The sequence below is a fragment of the Vipera ursinii genome (assembly GCF_947247035.1).
Source record: "Vipera ursinii genome assembly, chromosome: Z".
NCBI classification, from domain to species: domain Eukaryota; kingdom Metazoa; phylum Chordata; class Lepidosauria; order Squamata; family Viperidae; genus Vipera; species Vipera ursinii.
The window spans coordinates 109,202,493-109,230,340 of NC_139517.1; the positions used below are offsets into that span (position 1 = coordinate 109,202,493).

Here is a 27,848-nt window from a genome sequence, read left to right on the forward strand (position 1 = left end):
TTTTTCCCTTTGCCTTCCCCCCCCCACACACACAAGCATATGAAAAATAAGCGTGATCTTCCGAGCTGTTTCATTATTTATTTATTTATTTATTTTTGGGACTTATATGCCGCCCTATCTCCCAAGGGACTCAGGGCGGCTTACAACAGTAAAACAACAATACAAAAATTAAAAAACGAATTAAATAACAGCCCCTCCTGAGATTACGTACTACTCCCCAAATTTATTTCCAGCTTTCATCTTTCATCTGTTCAATAATTTAATCCAGGTATTCAGACTTTCATAGACCCACGGAAATCCTGCGAGGCTTAATCACTTTTCGTCCTGGTCCAAACTACAGCTCGCTTCTGTCTCGTTTGCCTCCTCCGCAGAGAGCGCCTCCTATTTCACTAACGCTTCCTTATAATTCGCCGCATCGCGCGGGACACGAGCTCAGTGTCATCCCAAACTAGTTTCTCCTCCACCGCGACCACTTTACAAGAGACGGCGGGACTCGCTCAGAACGATCTCCCCGCCCCCGTCTACAAATTCGAGCACAGGACGACCCGGATCGCTCGGTTGCTAAGAGACGAACGGGGTCATTAGGTCACCCGGAAGCACTCGTCTGGATAACCGTCAGCTGCCGGGTGGGGTTCAGCCCGGCCTGTTCCAACTGTCAGAGGCGGCCATTTTCGGGAAGAGTTGACAAACCACCGAGTCCTCTTCCCCGCGAAGAACGAGGCGGGAGGAACCGCAGAGAAAGAGGCGCCCTCGGTCTCGACGTGTCAGGCCGCTCGAGTGGCGAGAAGGATGCTTTCTTTTTCTACCACGGTGCAGCCCCAGGTGCAATTCCCTCCCGAGAACAGCTGGAAGCCGCTATTGTTCTGCGTAGTTAAGAAATCCAGGGATGGAGGAGCGGGGAGGGAAATGAGGTCCCGAAGGAATGATTTGGGAAGGGAGGCTCCGAAAGGGGGAGGACGGGAAGGTGAGGCTTCCCTGGCAGGACGCAGAGGTTATTTAGACAGTCTGCGGGAGAGGAAGGAAAGCCTCTAAAAATGTGCTGGATTTTGCTTTCACGGAAGTTAGTCGAAGCCGATGAAAGCATGCAGACGGTAGCCCCTTCCCTGAAATTTAAAGGTACACTGAAGGGCGACGCCTTCTTTAGTTATCCTTTATTTAATTAATTTCTTTTTAAAATACTCTTTACTTGGCTGTTTATTGCTTTGGGGAGATAACTTCCGTTCCTTAAACTATGACATCATATTTTTGTTCTGAGCCTACTGATTGCAAATTTATTGGGGTGATTGTGAATTAAGAACGAATAGATGTTCTGTTCCTTAATGTTACAGGCTGTTTAACTTTTTTGTGCTAATCTCAGATATCCAAAGCAAACACTTGTGTTTTTGAGCATACTATCCAAATGTTACAAGTATTGTATTAAGCCTTTACTGGAATCAAAATCTTATTTTAGGTTCAAATGAGATCTGGAGGCAGTTTTGGTAAACTCCAGGATTAGGTTCATAGAAAGGGCCTAATTCAATAGAGAACCTATAAAATAATATGGTAACTAAACATTTTAATTCTTTCCTGATCTTGTATCCAGTTGATTTGGGTTACAACTCATAATTTGTAGTCCAGTACACCAATCTAGTTAGAGTAGAAAAGAATAACTTTATTGTTACTTTGTACACTAATCCGCATACATTAAAATGCAATTTTGTTACATACAGCTCTCAAAGGGTCACCACCTCCAATACACTACATAAATATGACAAAATAAATACAGAATTATACATATACCCACATATATGACACAGAAACAACATCTAGTTCAGGTTATATATACATGTGCATGGCGAGAGAAACAAATCTTGCAAGTTTACCAGACAGATGGCGTAAGGAACAAAGATTGGGTAGTCCTACTAGAAATACTTTGAAACCTCCTCCCAAAGGGAGCAACAGAAACAGACCACAGAGTGGGTATGTGGGGTCTCTAACAATGCTTTGAGCTCTGAGCCCATAATGCTTATAAGCAGCATCCTGAATACCAGGAAGTGAGCTTCCTATGATATTCTTGATAGTTTGCTTTGCATAGAAACAAAGCATTCTGAAGTTAAAAGGATACAAACTTAAGATAATTGAATCAATCTTTCAAAGTTGTGGCCTTGGATCCAGGTCCTATGTTACAACAAAAGATTGATCTTCCAGTCTTAAGTGTATTTTATTATTTTGATTACAAACAACAGAGCCACTTTGGTCTGGTGGTTAAGGTCAAAAGTCACTCTCAGTCTAATCTGCCTCATAGGTTTGTTGTAGGGACAATAGGAGGAAGATGTGTTGGATATGTTTGCCACCTTGAATTATTTAGTAAAAAAAAGGTGAGATACAAATAAAAATAAACTGCCAAAATCTAGGACAAGTTGCATGTTACCTTTAATTTCAGTTGATAAGAAAATGAGATGATTTTAATGGAAATTACAAAAAATTACAGAAAGTCCCTTAACCTCTGTTGTTTATTTATTTAGTATACTTATATACTGCCCATGTCATTTTACAATTAAGAACAAGATAAAAATTTTAAAACAAGTAATAAAACTTAAATTGGTTTAAAATGAGCAAGATGGGAAAGAAGGCAGCAAGATGCATGGAGAGAGGAGATGGCATTTTATCTATTAACCACCTCCAGAATAACATGCCCCCATTAGGCCCCAGGTCAGGTGACAGAGCAGGTCTTCAGGCTCTTTCAGAAGGCCAAAGAGTTGAGTGCAAATCTCATATTGGTGGTAAACCACAGGATCTATGGCAGAAAAGGTTCTTTTCCTGGAACTGCCAGCTGGAATTCCTTGATTGATGGAATCCATGGCATGCCTCTTCTGCCAGCAGAGGTGGAATTGGCAATCCCATCAGGGTGAGATGGTTCCTCAGATAACTTGGTCCTGTGCAATGATGGCCTTTAAAGTTTTAATCAACACCTTGAATTGAATCCAGAAGCAAATTGGCAACCAGTCCAGCTTGCAGAACATCAGTATAACATGGCCCACCCTACAGACCCCAAAAAGTTTTCACACAAATGCTTTCTGCACCAGCTGTAGCTTCCAAATACTTAAGAGTAGCCCCATGTACAGTATGTTGAAATAGTTCAGCCATGAGATGACCAGAGTTTGAGTGACTGAATGCAGGGACTTCTGATCCAGGAAAGGGTACAATTGGTGAACTATACATAGTTAGGCAAAGCTGTCTGGGCCACCTGTCAGTAGCTATTCCAGGAGAATCCCAAGTTCCATGTTGGGTCTATCTGGAGCAGTCCCACTTCCGTCCCAAAGTAAAGGTGTTAAAATTCCCGATCCTGAAGCTCCACACACCAAAAGCCTCTCCATCTTACCAGGCTTCAGACAAAGTCTGTTGTCTCCTCACCCAGGCCTCACAGCCTCAGCAAGAGGGCAGTGAGAGCAACACATGGGCCACTAGGGATGGAGAGGTAAAGTTGAATATCATCAGCATACTGGTGGTACTCCATGGTAGGCAGATAATCTCACTCAGTGGCTTCATAGATATTAAAAAGGAGAGACAAAACAAACCTGTGGCACACCACAAAGGAACAGCCATGGACTGGACTTCTCATTCCCTATCTATACCAACTGAGACTGGCCTTGGAGAAAGGAGCCAAATCAGCACAAGACTGCACTGTCCAGCTCCAAACTATATAGCTGGCCCAGAAGGATACCAGGGTAACTGGTACTTAAGACCTGAGAAGTCAAGGATGGATACACTGGGACCATCCCAATCTTGCCTGAGATCAAGTGCAGCTAATCTGTTTCTATCCCAAAAATGGGTTTGAACCCTGGCTGGATATTATGTAACAATATCCAATAGAAACAATATTCTTCATTTGTGTTTACATTATTCAACTATTTATCTTCTAAGAGTAACATTGTGCATTAATAGATTGGTAGTTACTATAGGTGAAATACAAACTGGACAGCACATAATCTGCATGATGGATCATTTTGACCTAAATGTCATTTTCAAAGCTCATACGTAGATTGTAAACATTTTCAGTAAATTTTTGTTTCAAAAATCTTATCATAATAAAAACTTTTCACAAACCTAAAAACAATCGGGAAGATATTAATTTGGAAATATTTGATGTCAGTAGGTGTTATCTATATCAGTTATGTTGTCATATTGGATAAGATACCAACAATACATGATGTTTGTTTTCAGATAGTTTTGCAAACATGATAAATAAGTACATTATTATTTTCTGTATAGCATCTACTAATGCTATACATGTTCCCAATTTCAGTTTTCTAATTTAATTGGGAGCATTTACAAAAATAATGTATTTCACAAAATCAAATTATTAACAGTTCAGAGAAAATAATTATTTTGCTAAATGAGAGGAATTTTTTATACAATATATCCTGCAGTAGTGAATTGATTAAACTAGTTTTTTATAATTTCAATCTTTCTGTTACTAAAAATTTCTGTGATAATGATTAAAATGTGTTTTGAAATATACAGCAATAGCTGTTTACCTTGTTAATGCAAAAATAGACTACATTATTCCTGGAAGCTTAGGGTTACAGTTATTTAAGAAAAACCAAATTATATAATATGTGACTTAATATACCTTGTATTTTTACCAGGTTACAGTTTCTTTGAGCCACCTCATAAATGCATTTCATTCACCCAAAACACAGTCTTTCATCCCAACATCCACCCAGTCTGTACAGAAAGAAGCACCACCTGAACATGATGTGTTGAACCCTGAAGTAAGAATCCCTGAATGTAATTTATTTATGAATATCTTTCATATAATTTATACTTATATAATATAAGAGAATTTGGGGAAAATAGAAAAAATATAGAGAGACATGCATGCATACACGTATATAGATATATCCTAACAAATACCTTTTTCTTTAAACGTTTTTATGTACATTCTTTTGTTTTCCCCATATACATCTATGCTTTTTCTCCATAATTCATAACTTTTGCTTGCTGTTCACTTCTGATAAAGGAGTAATAGAAAAATATCAGTAAGTGTACTTGATTTTTTTATAAAATGAAAATGTTATAGAGACTTGGGTTGGAATTATGCACTTCTGAGAAAAAATTCTATTACATTGATAGGACTGCCTAGCTTTAAATATGTGCCCATAGGATTTCAATATGAATTCCCAAAGAAATTAATATATATTTTTGAGATTAAGTGTTGATTAATTTGGTAGCATATTCTGAAGGAGATAACAAGTAACATGACTATTAAAGAGCAGCTGTTATTTAACTTATACACATCCCATGTTTAAATATTCTAATAATTTACTGCTGTTGTAAATAAACATGTTTCAGAGAGAATAAGCAAAAACAGCTTTTTATAAATCTGGTACTTAAGTACATAAGAATCATGGTTGTTTAAAAGTTAAATGTTATTTTTGAAGTAATCCAATTTTTAATTATAACTTGAATCCTTTATTATTATTTTTTCAGCCATTACTTAATCTACGAGACTTAGGATTGAGTGATTTGAAAATTAGCCAACTTGATGAAATAGTGAACAAGCTGATTCCTGGTTTTGGTGAAGAAAATAAAATACCCTCACATTGGCAAACGTCATATGTATCGGCACAGTCTTTTTTTGAAAATAAATATGGTATGTTTTGGGATGATATTTTAACATATTTGGACCAAAAAGTAACTAAATTGTATCACCCATAAGTAATGTTTCTGTAAGGTGCTTTAATTCTATTGCTATTTCATTGTAAAGCAGTTCAAAATGCAGACTTCTTACCAGTTTCATTTCTGGCATTTGCCATTTTTCATCTAGGATTAACTTATTCAACACTACTTGTTTACCTTATATAGTTTGATTATACTGGTATTAATCTTGATGACATTGGTCATGGTACCAAACATAGTTACCGTAACTATAATTTGCAAATACAGAATTAATACAGAAAATCATCATTTTAAATAAATAGTATCGGGCCCAAATAACCAGAACCACACATGAAGAGTTCAATTAGCTATTTTATTGTTCAAACATATGCATAGAAATTTTCTTAGACTGATAATTTGCAACTAGATAAGTTTCCACAGCATTCAAGGAGGGGTTCAACTTCACCTTATTGTGCTCACATAGAGATTCTGGACTAAGTCCCAGTTTGACCTTGGCTTGGCCAGTCTCTTTCTTACAGGCAAAATTTTGTCTGACCTTAGCCCCTTAATCCACCTTACTTCTAGTGCTATATTAATATTATTATAAGAGCCTTGGTGGAGCAGTGGGCTAATGCCTCCTTAAGTAACACCAGCTGCCTGCAATTAGTGCAGGTTCGCATCCCACCAGGCTCAAGGTTGACTAAGCCTTCCATCCTTCTGAGGTAGGTAAAATGAGGACCCAGATTGTGTTGGGGGGCAATAAGCTGACTTTGTAATAATGCCGCTTGGGGCCCCCCGAAAGCCCTAATAAGCAGGCATATACATAGAATGAAGGCTATTGCTAAGCACATTGATTTGTGCTTTAAGATTGTAAGCCGCCCTGAGTCTTCGGAGAAGGGCGGGATATAAATGGGATTAAAATAAATAAATAAAAATTATTTTCCCTGCTTTTCTCTTGGGTCTGAAATATCCCTTGTGTTTGTTTATAGAATTAGTTTTCTGACTTCAACATGGATCTTAAGATAGTATATGCCTTTTCCAGAGATTAAATAGACCGTATTTGTGTATCTTCTTCAAAACTGCTACACTAATATACACACATGCGAGGGAGAGAGAAAAAGAGAGATTGTGTGTGTGTGTGTATGTGTTTATAAATGTATGTTTCTTCAGAGCAATCCTTACTAGTTCACCTTATGATGTTCTTTCTAATTACAATATTGTCTAGTGTCAAAGAGTCCTGTACACTGAAACACTGGATTACTTTGGCCTTATTACCTTTTTTTATCCCAATCGAGTTGACAGGATTGTTAGGATGAAATATATCTTCATGAATTCCTAGAGAAAAGATAGGATTGAAATGTTAACAGTCTAAATAAATAATTTATCATTTAATTGCTTATTCCATCCTACCATGTACAATGAGTCTGATATGAGTAAAGTTTTGACTGACATTGGGGAGATTATATGTTATAGTTCTCTCTTAACCACTCTTCCTCAGCCCAATCTACCTCACAGGAGTCTTGTGTAAAATGAAAGGATGAAGTATAGTACACTACTTTCAGTTACTGAATGAAAGATGGAGTATAATTCAAAGAAGTGAAGACTGCTTTGTTATGATAGAAGCTTTACCTTCAGATAAAAATCATAATTATTCACTAAAGATGGAATGTTTTTACAACTGGAAATTGTTAAACCTTTATCGTGCGTACTGCCGTTATCTCAGTATAATTCTTGTATTTGCAAGATTATTGTTGGAATTTGCATGTATAAGTTACTCGAGATGCCTAGCCCAGTTATACTTAAAATCTATATTCACTCCATTTTTCATGTTTAGGGTTTGCTAAGTGCACAATCTATATGGATTGTATATAGGCAGTTATCTATATGGATTGCATGTAAGCAGTTATTTATATGATGACATGGGTTCATAATGGTGCATAGACCTTTGCTATATTACCAGTTGCTAACATAAGTAAATAGCATTTGGGATTCTATATTCAAAACTAAATTTGCACCTACTATTAATAATTGGTTTAAAGATTTTTTGCTTTTTGTGGTTGCATGGTTACTTAAAAGTCAGATTCATTGATCTATATAGTTAATTTTCTCCATATTTTCTCTGATCTTTGGTCCTTCTTATAGTAGAAGTTAGTCCTTAAGAAGGCTTCTATCTATTAATCCAAATTCCAAACAAGGAATACATAGTATGTATCATGTTTAGCCTTGTTCACTTTCCTGAGTTGTGAGATGAAAGTAATAATCTGCTTTTTCATGCACAGATGTCTTATTCTTTGTTCTCTTCCAGCTATCATACCACAATTTTAACTAAGCATGAAATATTCAAAGTGAACTTTGATTTTGTATTCTGTACATCATCATTGCAAAATTGCTTGGTTTACTTAAGGGACTGCATTAGCATATTGTCTAATTTACCGAACAGTATCATATCAAACCTCATGTATCTGGGATGTATGTATGTGTATAATTTAATTTTTTTAAATGCACAAGATCTTATTCCTGTAAGACCTAAATAAATGCTAAATAACTTTTTATTCTTTCCTAGGTTTTGCAGACACCTTTAGAGTTTTACGTTCCTCTTACCTCTACAGACAGCATCCTAATCCTCACCGGAGTATATGTTCCAATCTTCAACACTGGCCAGGTAGGAAGTAAAAATATTTTTTTTCCCAAAGTAAAAGAAATATGGCTTGGAGTTTGCATGAGTAGAATATATCTTCCTCTGTATAAAGGAGTTCCCTAAAAGCTTTTTCAAAGAAGAATAATCCCCTGTACTTCACTTGGTAGAAGGAGAGCTAGGTCATAGTATATGACAGTACATACAGTCCTTGTCTTACAGTAGCTTGTTTAGTGAGTGTTCAAAGTTTTAACAGTACTGAAAAAATGATTTATCTTTTTTCACACTTACAAATGTTGCCGCATCCCCGTGGTCACGTGATCAAAATTCAGAGGCTTGGCAACTGACATGACAGTTGCAGTGTGATCAACTTTTACAACCTTTTGACAAGCAAAGTTAATGGGGGAATCCAGATTCACTTACCAACCATGTCACTGAACAATTGCATGATTCACTTAACAAATGTGGCAAGAAAGGTCGTAAAATGGAGCAACATTGACTTAACAAGTGACTTCCTTAGCAACAGAAAATTTGAGCTCAATTGTGGTTGTAAGTTGAGGACTGTCTGTATATAGAATATTATTAAGCAGGGAATTACAGCCCTGTAGAAATTACTGAATTATAAGTCCCAGGTATTCCAATAAGATGATGCTGGTGTTATATGCAATTCAATAATTTGGAATAATCGTAAACATTCTATCAATGATATAGAAGGTAACACTTCAGCCTTGAAGGTATTGTTAACATTTTAAAGTACCTCTGATTTGTTAGGAAAAATTTCTTTAGAATTACTACATTATTCAATAAGACTCATTTAAGGTATCTTTGAACCATTTCTGATGTCTCAGTTACTGTGTAAACTGTATTTAAGGCCAAGAATTGGGATGTATACCCTCTGTTTGTAGGCAAGTCTGGATTTACTGGGAGTTACTGAATATAATTTGAATTGTAATGTTTATAAAGTATGAAAATAAGTGCAAGAATATATTATTATTATATTATACTATATTCCTACTCAGTAATAAACTATATAAAATAAGCAAATGTTTCAGAGAGCTATTCTGAAATAACTTGTTTAAATAGATTAGGTTTTAATTATTACCAATCTGTTGTAATCTATTCTGTGTAGTGTACATTTCTATAGACTTTTCAAAGCAGTCAGAATAAACTCTATGGGCACAACACTGGGCATTGAACACTATGGGCACAACACTGAGTATCTTTTATTCCTTATAATTTCACTCTAAAAAGAAGTTTGCAGTTCTCTTGTGAGATTTTGATTACTTCAGTTAGAATCACAAACTATCAGCCCTTTTCTGCTTTGCAAATGCTATTTGGCTTCCTTACTGGTTGTAAGGGTAGGAATTGATGAAGACACAGCAGATCTTGTCAGCTGTATATCATCTAGGCCAGGGGTAGGCTGACTCAGGAATTCTGGGAGTTGAAGTCCATGAGTCATAAAAGAGCCGAGGTTGCGTACCCCTGATCTAGGCTCACTGTCTCAGTTCTGATCTGAATTGGTTACTTATTTCACAGGCATCTCCTGCAGCAGTTGAAAACGCACTCGCGCGCGCGCACACACACACACACAAAGTTAAAACTTTCTTCTTCTTATGCATCTTATCTCTAACATGCTTACATGATGGTTGGCAGGTTGTTTCCATTTGTTTTCTTTTCCTTGCCTCCTTGCTCATATCCTTGCATTCAACTATGAGATCCCTCAGAAAAAAATTCCTTTAACCTAGATATGTATATTTCTACAAAAAAAAACAAGTTCTCAAATATGGCAATTCACACTGCTACAGTGGAGCTTGGCTAGCTATTCTGGTATTGAAAATTTGAAACTTTGCACATAGGATTACACACTGAAAAATGATTGTTGCTGTTGTTGTTAGTTGCGAAGTCGTGTCCGACCCATCGCAACCCTATGGACAATGTTCCTCCAGGCCTTCCTGTCCTCTACCATCTTCTGGAGTCCATTTAAGCTCACACCTACTGCTTCAGTGACTCCACCCAGCCACCTCATTCTCTGTCGTCCCTTTCTTCTATTGCCCTCAATCTTTCCCAGCATTAGGCTCTTCTCCAGTGAGTCCTTCCTTCTCATTAGGTGGCCAAAGTATTTGAGTTTTAGCTTCAGGATCTGGCCTTCTAAAGAGCAGTCAGGGTTGATCTCCTCTAGGACTGACCGGTTTGATCGCCTTGCAGTCTGTCACTACCTCCATTTCTTCCCCATCTATTTGCCAGGAATTGAGAGGGCCGGATGCCATGATCTTGGTTTTCTTAATGTTTAGTTTCAAACCAAGTTTTGCACTCTCCTTCTTCACTCGCAACAAGAGGCTCTTTAGTTCCTCTTCACTTTTTGCCATTAGAGTGGTATCATCTGCATATCTTAGGTTGTTGATGTTTCTTCCGGCAATCTTAATTCCAACTTTTGATTCATCTAGCCCTGCCTTTCTCGTGATGTGCTCTGCATATAAGTTAAATAGGCAAGGCGACAGTATACAGCCTTGCCGGACTCCTTTCCAATTTTGAACCAATCAATGGTTCCATGTCCAGTTCTCACTGTTGCTTCTTGGCCCGCATATAGGTTTCTCAAGAGACAAATAAGATGGTCTGGTATGCGCATCTCTTTAAGGACTTGCCACAGTTTGTTATGATCCACACAATCAAAGGCTTTAGCATAGTCAATGAAGCAGATGTTTTTCTGGAACTCTCTAGCTTTCTCCATGATCCAGCGTATGTTAGCAATTTGATCTCTAGTTCCTCTGCCTCTTCGAAATCCTGCCTGTACTTCTGGTAGTTCTCGATCCACATACAGCTGGAGTCTAGCTTGTAGAATTTAAGCATAACTTTACTAGCATGAGAAATGAGTGCAATGGTGCGATAGTTTGAACATTCTTTGGCACTGCCTTTCTTTGGAATTGGAATGTAAACTGATCTTTTCCAATCCTGTGGCCATTGTTGAGTTTTCCAAATTTGCTGGCAAATTGAGTGTAGCACTTTTACTGCATCGTCTTTTAAGATTTTGAATAGCTCAGCTGGAATACTGTCACCTCCACTAGCTTTGTTGTTGCTCAGCTTTTCTAAGGCCCACTTCACATTCTAGGATGTCTGGCTCGAGGTCAGTGACCACCTCATTGTGATTATCAGGGACATTAAGCTCATTCTTGTATAGTTCTTCTGTGTAATTTTGCCACCTCTTCTTAATCTCTTCTGCCTCTGTTAGGTCCCTGCCATTCTGATTATATAGTTCTATATATTACAATATCAATTCAGGATCAGTATCTAAGCAAAATGCCAGATAAGATATTGAATACATCTTACTGTTTTCTCTGACAAGTTTGTAAAGAATAATATCTCTCTTTCTGTATTAAGTTCTCATTCAGTCTCGAGGTTTTAAGACTCTGAAATCAAGAGCAAGACGGCTACAGTCCACATCAGAACATTCAGCAGAAGCAGAAGATGTAGCTCCCTCATTTGTAAAGGTAATTACAAAAATGTGCACATTATGTTGATAACTGAACCTATGCCTTCTCCAGTGACTAATTACCATGTAATGTCCTCCATACACATAGTACATTTGAAGTTAGCAAATGTAGTCAAATGTCAAGCAGATATAAAGTACCTTGGAAATAGAAACATTACCAAGTGTTGAGGACTATATGCATCAAGTTAGGCGTGCAAATAGGGTAAGATTAATTATATTTTTAAATAATTAATACAGGCAGTGAAGGATTAAAGAACATGTATAAATAAGCGAATAAGCACAATAATTCCTGTGAAATACTTGGATTAGACTTCACCTAATTGATGTTTGCTAGCTATATTAGGCTTCTACTACCATAATAGCTTAGTCAAGGGTATCAGGTTATGGAAAGCAAAACTAAATAATAAGACTTCATAATTAATATAGGACTTTAATTCAAAAGTTAGTAATCTTTGCATCTTAATATATAATTTTAAAAGTATTTTTAAGACAAAATTATTACAAGATTGCCACAATTTTAAAACCTTATAAAATATTGGTAGTTCTCTGCAACTCTTGGGAGAGTTTATTGAGATTTTTGAAGATTTGTCTATTTAAAATCATTTAAAATTTTGAAGGATTCCCGAAGACATGGTATGAGGTGGAATAGGTGATAGAGTGTTCATGAAAGCTGCATTACCAGTCCATTCTTTGATTAGTTGTATGATTATTATTAGTTTATTAATTTTATATGCTAAGCAAGTTTCCTTGATTGGTAATTTTAAGACCTCTTCATGTAAAGAGTTAAAAAGTGTTTATTTGGGGAAGACGCATTAACTTAAAAGTTCAATATTTCTTGGGTTTACAACTGTACTTTTATAAAAAAACATCACTTTGTTAATATTCAGTGTATAATCCTTTTTTTTCCCCTTTTCTAAAATTAACCTACGTAAGTGGAATGGGACAACTATTCCTGACCATCTCACCACAGGTGACCTGCCATGGCCATTTCGTCATGGTAGACTCACCATGTCTAACAACTATGGGACAATTCAACACGAGATAACTCAAGAGAATTACAGCTTACCCCAGCCTCAAGAACTTCTATCTTGAGAAGATTCAGTCCTAAAGCAAGATATCGCCCATTGCAATTCACTTGTCCCTCTCTTGAATTATCCCATGTTGAATCGTTCCTACACCCAGTTGTCCTGTGTTGAGTTGATCAGGGCGAGTTGTCCTAGATGCTGTGTAAACTTTTTAAAAAACAAATGTTTTAACTAATGCCTTGAAATTGCATATGACAGAAATAACAATAACTATAAATACTTCCGGAGAAATTTGTTTTAACGTGAGATTTGGTAATTTAAAAAAATAATGTTTTCCTGTTTTGTTCTTAGGGTCTTTTACTGAGAGAGAAAGTATCTGAGATTGAAAGTTTAGACAAACTGATGAAAAGAAAAAACATACCTGAAGCTCATCAAGATGCTTTTAAAACTGGGTTTGCAGAGGGTTTTTTGAAATCACAGGCACTTGCACAGCGTACAATTGGTCAGTTAATCTGTTTTTTAAAGCAGATTTTGTAATCATTTATAAATTTCCTTTCCTTTTAATATTGGGAGAACGTATTTTAAATATGCAGTAAAATGAATTCCTTTATGCCTGTTTTGTCTAGTAATAGGTAAGTACATTTCCCCTCAATGTGTTCATCAAACACAAGATGATCAGTTGGTTTGTTTGTAATAGTTTTCTTCTTCCTTTGAGGCCAGTTCCAGCTGGTGTTACCAAATGGGGAGAAACGTAACTATAAGCCTCTGCTTTGTGCATTTTGCAGAGTTTCATTCCCCATTCCCAATAGACATCTATGAAGTTGCTGGTGAGGCCATCTCTTGATACAAGCCTAAGTATCAATAGTGTATTGATGATACATCTTTGTTTCAGGCCATCCAAGTCATTGTTTCTTTCCCGATGCCTGGAAGCTTTGAGAGTCTGGTTGGGGGAAAAGCATTGTTAACCTAGAGAGGTTACCATTTCCCAGACTGAGTTGTGCAATTTGTGGGTTAGTCTACTCATGGTTCCTGTTTGAAGAGCAGATGGCAGCTGGCACTTTGCACTATACCATCTTGTGCACCAGTTATCCTATTCCTAGACTGAGAGATACTTCCTGTAGTCACTGATGGCCTATTATCCAGTTGAATTATTACAATGTAATGTATGGGAGGGAGGCTTCCTTTGAAAAGCATTGGAAGCTGTGAAACTATGTCACTTTAAAGGACCCAGGAGGCGTGACTTCTCTGTCACAATGCCAGCTGATTGGAAGACTCTGTCCTAAGTTTCAGATGGTCTTGATTCTGGGAATGTTCTGGAAGCCTTGAAGATCTGGCTTTTCACTCAGATGCTGAAAATCTAATACGTATGTTTGGTTTTTGTGTTTGGTTTTTGTGTTGTCAGAAAACCTATAAGGAGTCTAGACTTCTTATTTTAATTTAGGTGTTGTTTGTGATATTTTATGTTGTTCTTATTTCAGTTTTTGTCAACTGCACAGATTAATTTAGTTAATATGTGCATCATAATTAACTAAACAAATATTCTTTTTTTCTTTCAGATTCCTTAAGACGAACCCGATTATTTGTTTTTCTAGCCGTGTTGTTTGGTATTTATACTGTGTTAAAAAGCCAGTTCTTACCTAAAGGCTCTTTTTCTGATGCTGGTTTGTTAACTTTTCATTCTAATAAATTTTTAATTCATTATTATTTATTATTTTATTATGCTATGCTAGACTTAAATTTAAAACTCAAGTTATTCAGTGTCTGATTGTTAAAAGTGTATATTTAAGTAGAGGAAAGAGTTCCCCAAAATATAATGAAGACTAAGATAAAGAGATTACTTTTATATCTGTGTCTTTTTTTATATTCATCTGTTTGATGTATTTTTTAATAACTTACATAGAGCACAACTTGCATATTCTTCAAATCAGATAAATAATCCTAGCAGGCTTGATAGTAATACCTCCTTTGTTTTCCAGTGCCTATTTATTGTAGTATCAACCATTTCAGTACTTACATATTGAACAATATCAGAATCATAAGTTTAATGACATATTTTGTGTCTTCTTGAATCTTTGGGAAGCCTTTGATCAGTATTTTAATTATAGAAAATTTAAAGATGTTCTTAGTGTAAGAATGAGATACTGGATGATATGACTCCAACATTTGATACAAGTGGAAAAACTTCTAATTGAGTAAACAGCTGCTAATGGTTTGTGTAAATACTGAGACTGAAGCATTATTAAAGCTGAATGTATTTGGATATCCTTTGTAAGAGTGAAGGGAAAGTATAATTATGAATATCACATAGTTCTGCATTATTATGGTATTTTATTATTATTTATTAAATAAATTTATATAGCTGCCCAAATCATAAAAGGACATTGTTACAGATGAAAATTTCTTATTTTCATCATATTTATTTAGATTGTGATTTAAATGGCCACCTATCTCTCGGTATCTAAGTAGCTTTAAAACATCAATGCAAGAAAAAATAACAGCAATAACAACATATTGTACAAAAATAAAGGGATTGAAAAAAATTATTTGATTAAATTCTTTTGCAGTACGTTTTCGAGCAAGTTCTGGGCTTGATGCAGCAGTGGATCCTATTCAGATGAAAAATATCACCTTTGAACATGTGAAAGGGGTAGGTTCAAATGTTGGATGTCTTCCAATTATGTGATAGAATTGAAGCAATCAAATAAAACATAAATTACTTGATAAATCTAAAAGGGCAGGAGTCAATTTGCATAAAAATGTCACTGGGACAAGAAAAGTGAAGTGAACGAATTATATTGTGGATGAATAAAACCTGATACTTTTATTTAAAAGGTATAAGTAACAGATCTGAAATAGAAGAATGGCCCAATTTTGCTGTAGTTAAGATGAATGTTTTGATAGTTGAGCTGTCAGAGTTGTGACCTCAGATTTTTGTTTTACTATAATACTTGTCTGTATATTCTCTCTCCTGTGCTACTAAGCATCTGGCAGAATATGTTTGTCGAAGAATTGCTTCAAATTGGCATACCATAATGTTGCCCAGATGTATTCTAGTTACTTTCTTTTGTCGTGGAATCTACTGTTTAACTAGAGCTAGAGAGCAAGTTGCTATTTTTCACTTTTTACATTATTTAAGCATTACTTAATATAAACTCACAGGGTTTGATTTGTGTTTGTTTCAGCAATGTGTTCCAAAAAGTTATATAGCAATTAATTCCATTTCCCTTTTTAACCAAATGCACATGAGTAACTGTTTTTCACAATATTTTTAATGTTAGTAAATATTTGTACCAAATTTGCTCTCATGGACCACAGATCAATACACTGTGCTGATAGTATCCAATGGGAATTTGTGTTTCTTAAAATAAGCTATTCTGTTCTTATTTTGCCAAGAAACAAACTGCCTTGGATAATACAGAAAGGTCATACTTAATGTGTCAAATGGTATAATAAAGTCAAATCCCATTTAACAGTTTCATTAAAAGTAATATCTTTAAAAGTAACTTTATGTAAGACAATTATATAATTAACATGTCAGAAGCATATTAGTACAAAACTATGATAGTCTTAAATAATATTTTCCAATTGCATTCAGGTAGATGAAGCTAAGCAAGAGTTGCAGGAAATTGTAGAATTTCTGAAAAATCCCCAGAAATTTACCATACTAGGAGGCAAACTCCCTAAAGGTAAGTGTGAATCTTTTCTTATTGTAAGTATGAACCTCTCCTTACTATTACAGTCTAGTGCAGGGGTCGGCAACCTGAAATGGTGAAAGAGCCACCCGGAACCGGTTTCCTCACAAAAGAAAAAAGTGCGAGCCACAAAATGCGCAGAACAACAGGCTTCATTGAAGAGTGGAGCCTAAGGCGAGACATGCACTGGCCCTGCCCCCCCCACCAGTCCAGCTTTTTGCAGCTTAATCCAAGAGTTGCCTCCGGCTTAGCATCCTCTGCGAGTTCACGCGCGCAACCACTTGCTCTTTCACACCCTTCCACCGCCCAGCAAATGGGGCAACCAAGGTGGTAATCTCCCTGGCGTTCTGGCACTCGCCTGCCTCCCCTCCCTCCCCTGCAAACTCCTGCCGCCCCTGCCTCTCCACCAGGTAACACCCATCAGCTCCCAGACGCCTCGTGAATTGCCCTCCAGACTTGGTCAGCTCAGGAACAGCGCAAACCTGCTGCCCCTTCCTCAGCCCCTTTTTCACTGCTATCTTTCCGGCCATTGCTTCGGCACGTGCCCAGCCCGCCCGGCTCCCTTTTCCACAGCGCTCCCTTTGTTCCCCGCCGAACTTCCAACTCCCACCCACGCATGGCTTTGAGGCACTGCTCCACAGCAGAGCAGCCGCCCGGCACCTGTTGCCACATGGTGCCTCCCGGGGATAGCCCCCTCCGCTTTCCTCCGGCCAGGCAGAGCGGTTTGTCAGGATCACCACCGGTAGCGCACAAACGGCATTGCCCAGCAGTGGCTCCAAGGTCAACCAAGCGCAGGGAAGGAAGGGTAGTAGTGGGGGGGAAGGAAAGGGTGGTGGGCCGAGCAATAAAGAGCCCGCTTGGGGACACCACAACTACAAATGGAGCGTGTGGGTTCCAAACATACAACTGAGCGTAAGCGCGCAACCTGGGTGCCCTTTATTTTGCTTCTTGGGTGGAGGAAAAGGCATCGGAGGTGCTTTTGCTAAGCTCGACTCCTCACGTGGCTTCGATTATGGTACTGCGCACACATGTCCTTCTTTGGCGTGAACATTGCCGAATGTATGTGAAATTTAATTCCCAAATAAAAACATCTCTGAAATAATGAAAGTCCCTCTCTGGGAAGAATCGGAGTGCAAAGAGTTTTTCTTCACAGCTCGCACCTCCTGCTGCCGGCAGCATTGCCCACACCCGCTTGCCAAGTACTGCCTGCCCCGTCGCCGTTTGTGCAGGGACCTGGAGGCGTCCTCACCCCCGTATGGGGATCTGCCTGCCTCCACCGCCCCATTCTCTCAGCTGCCTGGCCCGAACGAAGGGAGTGGTGGAGGCTTGCAGAGCTGCTGCCTTCGGCTCCTTTTCGTTCGGGCCAGCCAGCCTGCGCCTCCCCCTTCTCTCAGCTGCCTGGGGAAGCTTCTGAGACCCCCAGTGGCCCCCCCGGTTAGCAGGACAAGGGGAGACCTGCTGGGCAGGGAAGAGGCAGGCCTGGGGCACCCCAATACTGGCCACCCCCACCCGCGCAGCAGGTAGAAAAAGGGGCCACTTACCTTTCCTGTCCTCCCGTCTCTTCCTTTGCTTCCTCTGCTACCGCCACGAGCAGTCCGAAGAAGCAAAGAGGCTTGTGGGCAGTCCCACAAACCAAAGAAGTTCAATCAATTCAAACTTCGGAAGTGTGGTGTTTTTTTTTGTGAGCAGTTTGAATTGATTGATTGAACTTTTTTAGTCCCACTTTTTTTCCCGGAACTGCACATGGCGGAGTGTCAAAACTCGTCCTGCAACAAGCAGGGTAGGTGCCGAACACAGGAACGAGAGACTTCTGCTGCAGTCTAGAAGCACTTTATTCTTCAGAGCAATAGCCGCAACGAGAACCAAAGCCAGCGTTGGCTGCTATCCGCACCCAACGCTGCTATATACACATCCAAAAACCCCACCCAAACTCCACCCAAACATGCCTCCGCCCTCCCATTCCCTATAACTTCTCCACCCCTCCCCTACAAGGCCTTTCGCCCGTCGCTCAGGCAGGTAAGGCCCCCCCAACGTGTCGCCACCACCGTGCCCTTTTCCCTCACCCACTCCCTGCTGCACCCACCCCCGAAGCCCCCTGTCACCCAGCCACCCGGACACCATAGGGAGGAGGGACCCATCCCCTATCGGCGTTGCCACACAGTCCCGCGCAGGCATGGCGTCGGAGTCCTCCCAGGCCGCAGAGACGTTGAGCCGGCTCAGGCCCCCACCGGGCAGGCTGCAGGCCGGGGTCCGTTGCTCACACTTGCCGCCGACCGAGCACAGCAGCCGCGGCGCATTCCGAGGGAGCAGAAGCCGCGGCGCAGGTCCCGGAGCCGCCCGAGTCGGAGAGCCGCGCGCAGACGCGCCGCAGGGCGAGGCCGGCAGCCGCGGCGCGTCAGGGAGCACCAGAAGAGGCGACGCGGGCCCCGGAGCCGGCCGAGCCGGAGAGCCGCGCGTAGTCGCGTCGCCAGGCGAGGGCTGCAGCTGCGGCGCGTCCGGAAGCGCCAGAAGAGAGGGCTTGGGTCTCGGAGCCTTCCACGCCGGGGAGCCGCGTGGTGACGCGCTGCCGGGCACTGGAAGCAGCCGCGGCGCGTCCGGAGGCGACGAGGGGAGCGTTGCGGGCCTCTGGACTCTCCGGACCATGCAGGAACCAGGTGGGGTCGATGGGAGGGAAGCCGGGTGTGCCGGGGGGGTGGAGGGGCCCCCCTCGTGTGTCGGGCTGCCGAGGCCCGACACGGAGGAGGACTGAGAGCCACAGGAGATGGCTTAAAGAGCCACAGGTTGCCGACCCGTGGTCTAGTCTACTCTTGTATGATTTTTGTAAACGAGATCCAATTTAACATAAATCAGATGCAATTTAACATAATCTTTGATTACATTCAAATAATTTATTTTCATTCTGAATTATTAAGTTGGTTTTAAATCTTTGGGGGTGGTGGTGAAAGGGTTAGGCAAACATGAGATTGCCTACAGAAATCTTTTGTCCCCTCCTCCCCCAGCAGAGACTGGAGAGAAAGAGATTTCAAGAGAGCACTGTAAGCTGTTTGCAATCAGGCTACCGCATGATTACACTGCTTTTGATGTGTAGGAAAACAAACAGTTTACTCTCATGAAACCTCTTTCTTTTTTTATCTCTGCAAGGAGGAATGGAAGGAAAAAACTTTGGTCAGGCATAGGACAACGTGCACTTAGTGAAATAGCAATCACATAGCTGAGGGTCATAAATGGGCCATGAAGTAACTTTTCCAGTGCTGTTGTAACTTCAAACAGTTGCTGAACGAAGGGTCAGTAAGCAAACTCTACCTGTACTTGTTTCTAAGTAATAAAATTGCTTATTAAAAAATTACAGAACTTGGGTCCAATATTAACAATAATACGGTCTGTGTGCTTTAGCTTGATATTCTTTTCATCCTTTTATCTTTCTAGGTGTTCTGTTGGTAGGTCCACCTGGTACTGGCAAAACTCTGCTTGCCAGGGCTGTGGCAGGAGAAGCCGATGTTCCCTTCTATTATGCTTCTGGGTCTGAATTTGATGAGATGTTTGTTGGAGTGGGAGCCAGCCGTATCAGAAATCTATTTAGTATGTTTCGGGTTTTCCTTTGAATCCCATTTAGTGACAATAGCATCAGAGTCTTATTAGTAAATGGATAACACTTTTTTTGTTAACTACATTAGAAATTAATGAACATCACAAAAATTCAAATGTATTATCTTTCAAACTATTTGCAATGTCTCCATTGTAATGAAAATGTAAGGGAAAAAAACATAACTCCATTTGTGGAGATTATTCTGAGATTAGCTTTTGTGAATAAAGAAAATACATTATGATAGTCAGAAAATCTCATGACATTTGCACTTTATAAAGATTATAAAGAATTTGATGTGTTACTTTCTTAGAGGAAGCAAAAGGAAATGCACCTAGTGTTATATTCATTGATGAGTTGGATTCAGTTGGTGGCAAACGAGTAGAATCTCCAATGCATCCCTACTCGAAGCAGACTATAAACCAGCTCCTTGCTGAAATGGATGGGTAAGTGTTAGTTTTTCTTCTAACTAAAATTTTAGTTTTATTCTAATAAAAGCAATGGGTGTTGAACCAAGTTAGAAACATGGCCCATAAATATTGAGAAATCTTTTTTTCTTAGGAAGAAAAGTTTTTTATTTTTGCCATAGAATCCATAAGCCGTCTTCTGTGCTTAAATATCTAGATCAGGCATGTCAAACTTGTGACGTCACGCAACGTATCACAACTTTTTCCCCATTGCCGGCAATGGGGTGGGCGCGGTTTCGGCATGACACATCCGGCCTGTGAGCTGGGAGTTTGACATGCCTGATCTAGATATTGGGGATTTGGAGTCAGTGCAAAATCCTTTTCAGAGTTAAAGACAGTGCAGATATTCAAGTGGGGGAATAGTATTAAAATCACATGTAGGTGAAAAATAGGGTAGTGCATTCTTCAAAAATGATTCAGCTTAAGTATTTTGAACCTTATATAAGAAAAGCAGTTGTCTGATAGTTGAGAAATTTGCTTATTAAACAATGCCTATATTCATACAAGTTCTGAAAATATATTTCTATAACCATTTCAAAAACTAATTTTGAAGTTTGCCCCCTATTTCTTTCAGTTTAAAAGTTAAACTATGCTTTTGTTAAAATCCTGCTGGTATTACTGCTGTTGCATCCACTGAATATGACTAAAGTCAGTTATTGTCTGATGTGCAAAGTCACATGCTCAAGGAAATGTTAGCTTCAACTGGAGAAAAAATCCATAAAATAAAAGAAGCATTCTTTGGAAATCTGCTGAACTCAATATGACTTGCTAGTTCTAAATAGCTAGGGAAAAATCACTAAGTATTTTAATTACATTTTTTTGTCTTTTTGAAGCTTTAAATCGAATGAAGGAATCATTATCATTGGTGCAACAAACTTCCCTGAAGCATTAGATAAGTATGTCTGTGTGCATGTGCATATAAGTGTAAAATATAATTCTGCGTGATTTGATTTTGTACAAATATGACTTTGGTAGTTTAGGACAGTAATAAGGATGCATAATTAATAATCCTGCCAATATTCCTTGTCTTCATAATTACGTAATTAAGAGAATAGCTATATTTTGTTGGAACAACCATTGTAAATGCAGTTAGTACATTTGAAATATAGCTGTGTAATGTTGGCCTTAAGTAGTTTCTAAGAGTTTCTTGTGCTTACAATTATTGAGAGATTTTCTGTGGAAAACATTTAATTGTGCAAACTGACTTTAGTGGAAATCAGATGTGTATTAACAACTTTTCTTGTTAAATTGCCTTTTAAAATATTTTAATATAAATATAAAAAATAACCAAGATTATCATTCACAATATCTTTTTCCTTCCCTATTTAGTGCTTTGTTACGCCCTGGCCGCTTTGACATGCAAGTTACAGTCCCCAGGCCAGATGTCAAGGGACGAACAGAAATTTTGAAATGGTATCTTAATAAAATAAAATATGATAAATGTAAGTGCTGCATTTTGAAATAAAAACAGAGAATTGTTAGCAGGCTGGCTGCATAAGAAATGCATGTATATGCTGATTGAGGTTGAAGTTCTTCCCATTAATATGAATAATGTGCTCAATAGAACATGCTCATTTATAGGCTAGAGGTGTGTATTTATACTTACAACTAAAGTTTATTAAGTGAAAACTGAATTAAAAACTGATACACTGCTTGTTGCACCTAAGAACTGTCTTATATGTTTAGGAAAAGGTAAGGAAATTGGTTCAATCATTTCAACAATTCTATTTGTTTCTCATGTCACAGTTCTTATTCAAACATTATGATTCTAAAAATGGTAAATTCTTAAAGCTGGATTATCATAAAAAGTCTATTTAATGCAAAACTCTGCATCTTTAAGTTTATTGTGTCTGCTGACTTGCCTGAATATTAACATCAATTTGGATTGACAAATGCAAAAATGTGTCTGTTTGCACAGCCATTAATCCAGAAATCATTGCAAGAGGTACAGTAGGATTTTCTGGAGCTGAATTGGAAAATCTTGTGAATCAAGCTGCATTAAAAGCAGCAATTGATGAAAAGGATATGGTTACCATGAAGGAGCTAGAATTTGCAAAGGACAAAATTGTCATGGGTAGGTATTATATTTTAAAATAACTTATTTTTATATATATTGATTGTCATAACAGTAATTTATTTTTAATATAAAATATAAAACAATAATCCTTATTTTAACAGACTAATCAGGAAAATAGATATGCCTACGTGTCTGTTAAATAATTGTGCTAATTTAGGTCACGTGTGAGAACATTATCACATCAAAGATCTTATGGAAATGATGTAAATTGCCACCCAAATTTGATTCATTGCATATGATCATGTTATCAAAATTTACAGAATCTCTGTACGAGATATATTTTTATAGAGACATGAGATTTTTACGTATGTTGAATTCCATTAATGAGTTAAAAGAAAGCTTTATTTGGGTTATTTTCACACTGCTGTTACAATATAATATTTATATAATAAACTTCAGAAATAAGTTTAATTAAATAGACTATTTAATTAAATAACACTATTTAGGGAGTGAGGTGCTGGAATATAAGGGGCTTGGTTTAGGCCCTGGGTTTAAGACTTTTCTATGCTGTGCCTGTCGGGCATACAGATTTTGTGGCCTGCCATGGGTGCTCTTTTGCTGATGTGAAGATGTGGAGTTCGCATTGGCCTTGAAAGGCAGCTGGGCTGCCATGAGGCTTGGTGAGCTGCTAGCCAGGGTTGATTCAGAATCAGCTGTGGTTTAGCAGAAACCTGAAAAGAGTTTCCCCCCTAGAAATGGGCAATGTTTTGGCTGAGAAGGACAAAAGTCAAGCAGCCTGAGCGCACTTCACACTTCTTTTCTCTCTTCCCCCCCCCTCTCTCCCGTCTATAATAAAAAGGCTGCCATGTTTTTCTCTATCCATTGCTACCTTCGCTTCATACTATACCTGCAGTCCATAAATGAACCCAGCCTGAAATGCAATTATGAAGCCTCTCAAATGTAATAAATGTCCAGCAAATCCAGAGTGAACAGTCTTTGAGTTCTGATCATCAGTATCAATCAAAAACAAAATGGAAGCTTTTATACATGATTTATAGATCTGAGATTTACAGAAATGTAGACTACCTTAGGGAAAATGAAACGATAGAGGGGAGTGAAAAAAAGCAGGCTAAGGATATTCATTGTTAGCTGGCTGGCAGGTGGCAAGAGGAAAGGGAATGAAGACAACACAAGTGAGTCACTAAAATCCTGAAAGGGAGATACTGTTCAGTTTTTATCTACAGTATATACTGTAATTGATAGTTTGTTAAAGCTCTTGGTTTATTTTAATTTCAGGTCCTGAGCGTAGAAGTGTAGAAATTGGTGATAAAAATAAAACAATCACAGCATATCATGAATCTGGGCATGCCATTATTGCATATTATACCAAAGATGCAATGCCAATCAATAAAGCCACAATTATGCCACGAGGACCAACACTTGGACATGTAAGATTTTGAATAATAAAAAACACTGCCTACCTTACTGATTTTAATAGGGCTGTGCAGGGCTTTAGATTTGAAAGGATTCGTGAAGTATGTAACATTTTTCCTCCTTTGAATCTGATCTAGTTGTGTAGCCTTAGAATTTAACAATTTTACAACTATCTGTTCTTAAGAAGTTTCTTCATACTACAATGATGCCAAAGACTACAAAGATAATTTTTTCCCCATATAATATTCCTTAAAAGAACTGGGTTGCTTGGGCATTAAATCACATTATCTAAAGCAGTTATGACCTAAAGCTAAATGTGTTAACTGATCATAGTGGTTTTTATTGGTAAGATTCAAGGAGAGCATTTCATTAGTTTTGATTGTTTCAAGATTGTTGCACATGAATTACCGTAGCACAATTTTATATAACTGTAGGACTATTAGATTGCAAGGTTGCAATGATGATAGTATTAACAAAGTCAACTTGCTGAAAGTTATTAATAACAATAAACAGTTGTATTATAAAGAATTATTTCTTACTGGGTTTATCTATTTAACTACATTATTTTGAAAACTGAAATGTTTTGTACATTTCTTCAAAGTTACAGTATTTTCTAATTCCTTTTCAGTAGTATGAATCTGTGTAAACATACTATCTGCCAGTCCCACTATCAAATGTGCTGGATTTGATTCTTAGGTAATGGTGATGTAAGGCAATAAGTAAGAATTTTAGCAGTTGTTCATCTCATTTGATTTTGTGTGACAAAGCTTCCTCACAAACCATTTGATATACCTTGACAGTGCAAATGTCTTGGACCCCTTCGTGGATTTCTTATTTGCAAAATATACTGTGAGAAAACAGCAGATTTTACAAACAAGAAAAGCCCACAGAGGACTCAAAAATGTCAAGGCACTTAGAATCCTTAAACTTTATCACTTTAACAAGCAGAACAAATCATCTAGCACCAATTAAACCTGATTTATTGGTTTTGTCCAACTTAATGTGTAATTTTGTATTAAAGGTTTCCTTATTGCCAGAAAGTGACAGATGGAATGAAACTAGATCTCAGCTGCTTGCCCAGATGGATGTCAGTATGGGGGGAAGAGTAGCAGAAGAACTCATATTTGGCAGTGATCACATCACAACAGGTTAGTCAGAATGAGAGATCTCCACAAAATGGAGATGTATTTTGTATTTTGTTTCAAACTTGGATCATACAATTCTTTCTCTGAGATTATAAAGTTAGTCTTCAACTTACAACTGTTTGTTTAGTGACTGTTCAAAGTTACAACAGCACTGAGAAAAATGACTCATGACCATTTTTCACACTTAAGACTGTCACATCATCCCTATTTTAATGTATTAAAATTTGTCTGCTTGGCAGCTGGCTCGTACTTATGACGGTTGCAGTGTCCTGGGGTCATGTGATCACCTTTTGCAACCTTCTGACAAGCAAAGTCAATGGGAAAGCCAGATTCACTTAACCACCATGTTACTAACTTAACAGCTACATTTATTTATTCACTTAACAATTGTGGCAAGAAAGATTATAAAATGGAGCAAATCTCACTTAATAAGTGTCTCACTTAGCAATGGAAAATTGGATCTTAACTGCGGTGGTAAACCTGTACAGAGTTTTTTTTTGGGGGGTCAGTTACAGTTTTATCAAACAAGAACCCAGATCACTTTAGTTTTAGAGGCAACAGACAGAGTGACTAGGCAAGGCTGGTATGCATCACTCCTGCTTTTCTCTCAGCAACTTCTGGTGTGGCATGTATCACTGTTCCAGTGATTTTCCTAATGCCTTCCCTTCCTTCTCTTAGCTGTTACCAGTGTCTGAGTTTGGTCTATCCCAACAGCTGTCTTCCTTCTTGCCTCCTTCAGTAATCACTGTCAGTGTCCTAGCCCAGCACAATAGTATATTTACTCCTTCTCCAATCTTCCCAGTATTTCACCTCCCTTCTTCATGGCCCCACTCCTGCATCCTTATCTTTTCATGCATTCTTTCTGAACATTTGTCCCTGGAACAACTGCATTTAGTTGTACGACCCATATTTAATTCAACTCAGGCACTTATAACAGAGATTTTAGCTAAAGTACAGACTACTCAAATGCTTTGTCCATTTCTAGTCAAAACAATAACTTCACATAATTCATATGTGAAGATTTTAGCTTTTATGAATTAACTTTATACTTTTTATAATTACCTAGGTTCTTCTAATGACTTTGAGAATGCTACCAAGATAGCACAACTCATGGTGACCAGATTTGGAATGAGTGACAGGGTACAATTTCATTTACTCTTCTTTATAATAAATTTACAATGAAATATTTTTATGTTGTAGATGTGCAGATATACAGTGCATTCAGACTCCCTTCACTTTTGTCAGTTTTGTTACACTGTAGCCTGATTCTACAGTTGTTGAAAATTATTTTTTCCCATTAATTACACTCAGTGGAAACAGAATTTTAGAAATGTCTAAATTTATTAAAAAGAAAAAACTGAAATTTTACGTTGGCATAAGTATTCAAACCCTTCACTCAATACTTTGTTGAAGCACCTTTGGCAGCAATTACAGCCTTGAGTCTTTCTAGGTATGACACAACAAGCTTTGTATATCTGGATTGGGGAATTTTCCGCCATTCTTCCTTGCAAATCCTCTCAAGCTCAGTCAGGTTGGATGGAGACCATCAGTGGACAGCCGTTTTCAGGTCCCTCCAGAGATGTTCAATAGGGTTCAAATCAGGGCTCTGGCTTGATCATTGTAGGACATTCCCTAAGCCACTCCTTTGTCGTCTTGGCTGTGTGCTTAGGATTGTCGTCATGTTGGAAAGTCTGAGGTCCTGAGTGCTGTGGAACAGGTTTTCATTGAGGATATCCTTGTACTTTGCTCCATTCAGCTTTCCCTCACTCTGACCAGTCTGCCAGTTTCTGCTGCTGAAAAACCCCCACAGCATGATGCCACCACTATGCTTCACTGTTGGGATGATATTGAGCAGGTGATGAGCGGTGCCTGATTTCCTCCAGACATAATGTTTAGAATTGAGGCCAAACAGTTCAATCTTGGTTTCATCAGACCAGAGAATCTCGTTCCTCACAGTTTGAGAGACCTTTGGGTGCTTTGTTGCAAACTCCAAGCAGGCTTTCATGTGTTTTGCACTGAGGAGAGGCTTCTGTCTAGCCACTCTGCCATAAAGCCCAGATTGGTGGAGGGCCATAGTGATGGTTGTCCTTCTGAAACTCTGTCCCATCTCCGCACAGGATCTCTGGAGCTCAGTCAGAGTGACTAGCAGGTTCTTGGTCATCTCTCTTACTAAGGCCCCTCTCCCCCAATTGCTTAGTTTGACTGGGCAACCAGTTCTTAGAAGAGTCCTGTTTTAATTATGGAGGCCGTTGTGCTTTTAGGAACCTTTAGTGCAGCAGAAATTTTATTGTAGCTTTCCCCAGATCTGTGCCTTGTAACAATCCTGTTTCTGAGCTCTTCAGGCAGTTTCTTTGACCTCATGGCTTTTGCTCTGCTACAGTATGCATTGTCAGGTGTGAGGCCTTCTATAGAGAAGTTTGTGCCTTTCCAAATCATGTCCAATCAATTTAATTTACTACAGATAGACTCCAATCAAGGTATAGAAACATGTTAGCATTGATCAAGAGAAATGGGGAGCCCTGGAGCTAAAGTGTTATTGCAGAGTATCTGAATACTTATGCCAATGTGATATTTCAGTGTTTGTTTCTTTTTAATAAATTTATGGACATGTCTAAAATTCTGTTTTCGCTTTATCATTATGGGGTACTAAGTGTAGATTAATGAGAAAAAAACAAATTTCAACAACTGTAGAATCAGGCTGCAGCATAACAAAATTTATGAAA

General features: G+C 38.5%; 1 protein-coding gene across 5 annotated transcripts in view; it reads left to right on the forward strand.

Moving 5' to 3' along the window:
- Positions 1-602: 602 nt before the first annotated feature.
- YME1L1 (YME1 like 1 ATPase) overlaps positions 603-27,848 on the forward strand; it is a 32,828-nt gene continuing 5,582 nt past the window's right edge. For 3 of the 5 annotated variants that reach the window (XM_083377989.1, XM_083377990.1, XM_083377991.1), the window contains exons 1-17: positions 603-822; positions 4,629-4,754; positions 5,473-5,635; positions 8,204-8,302; positions 11,651-11,760; positions 13,139-13,289; positions 14,344-14,448; positions 15,352-15,434; positions 16,383-16,473; positions 19,906-20,058; positions 20,376-20,508; positions 21,363-21,425; positions 21,859-21,971; positions 22,448-22,603; positions 23,843-23,994; positions 25,002-25,128; positions 26,192-26,265. In XM_083377989.1, coding sequence (XP_083234115.1) covers positions 790-822; positions 4,629-4,754; positions 5,473-5,635; positions 8,204-8,302; positions 11,651-11,760; positions 13,139-13,289; positions 14,344-14,448; positions 15,352-15,434; positions 16,383-16,473; positions 19,906-20,058; positions 20,376-20,508; positions 21,363-21,425; positions 21,859-21,971; positions 22,448-22,603; positions 23,843-23,994; positions 25,002-25,128; positions 26,192-26,265 — 1,932 coding nt within the window. In that variant the 5' untranslated portion in view covers positions 603-789. The remainder of the gene's footprint in view (positions 823-4,628; positions 4,755-5,472; positions 5,636-8,203; positions 8,303-11,650; positions 11,761-13,138; positions 13,290-14,343; positions 14,449-15,351; positions 15,435-16,382; positions 16,474-19,905; positions 20,059-20,375; positions 20,509-21,362; positions 21,426-21,858; positions 21,972-22,447; positions 22,604-23,842; positions 23,995-25,001; positions 25,129-26,191; positions 26,266-27,848) is intronic. The other 2 variants (XR_014494249.1, XR_014494250.1) reach the window with 1 other exon arrangement.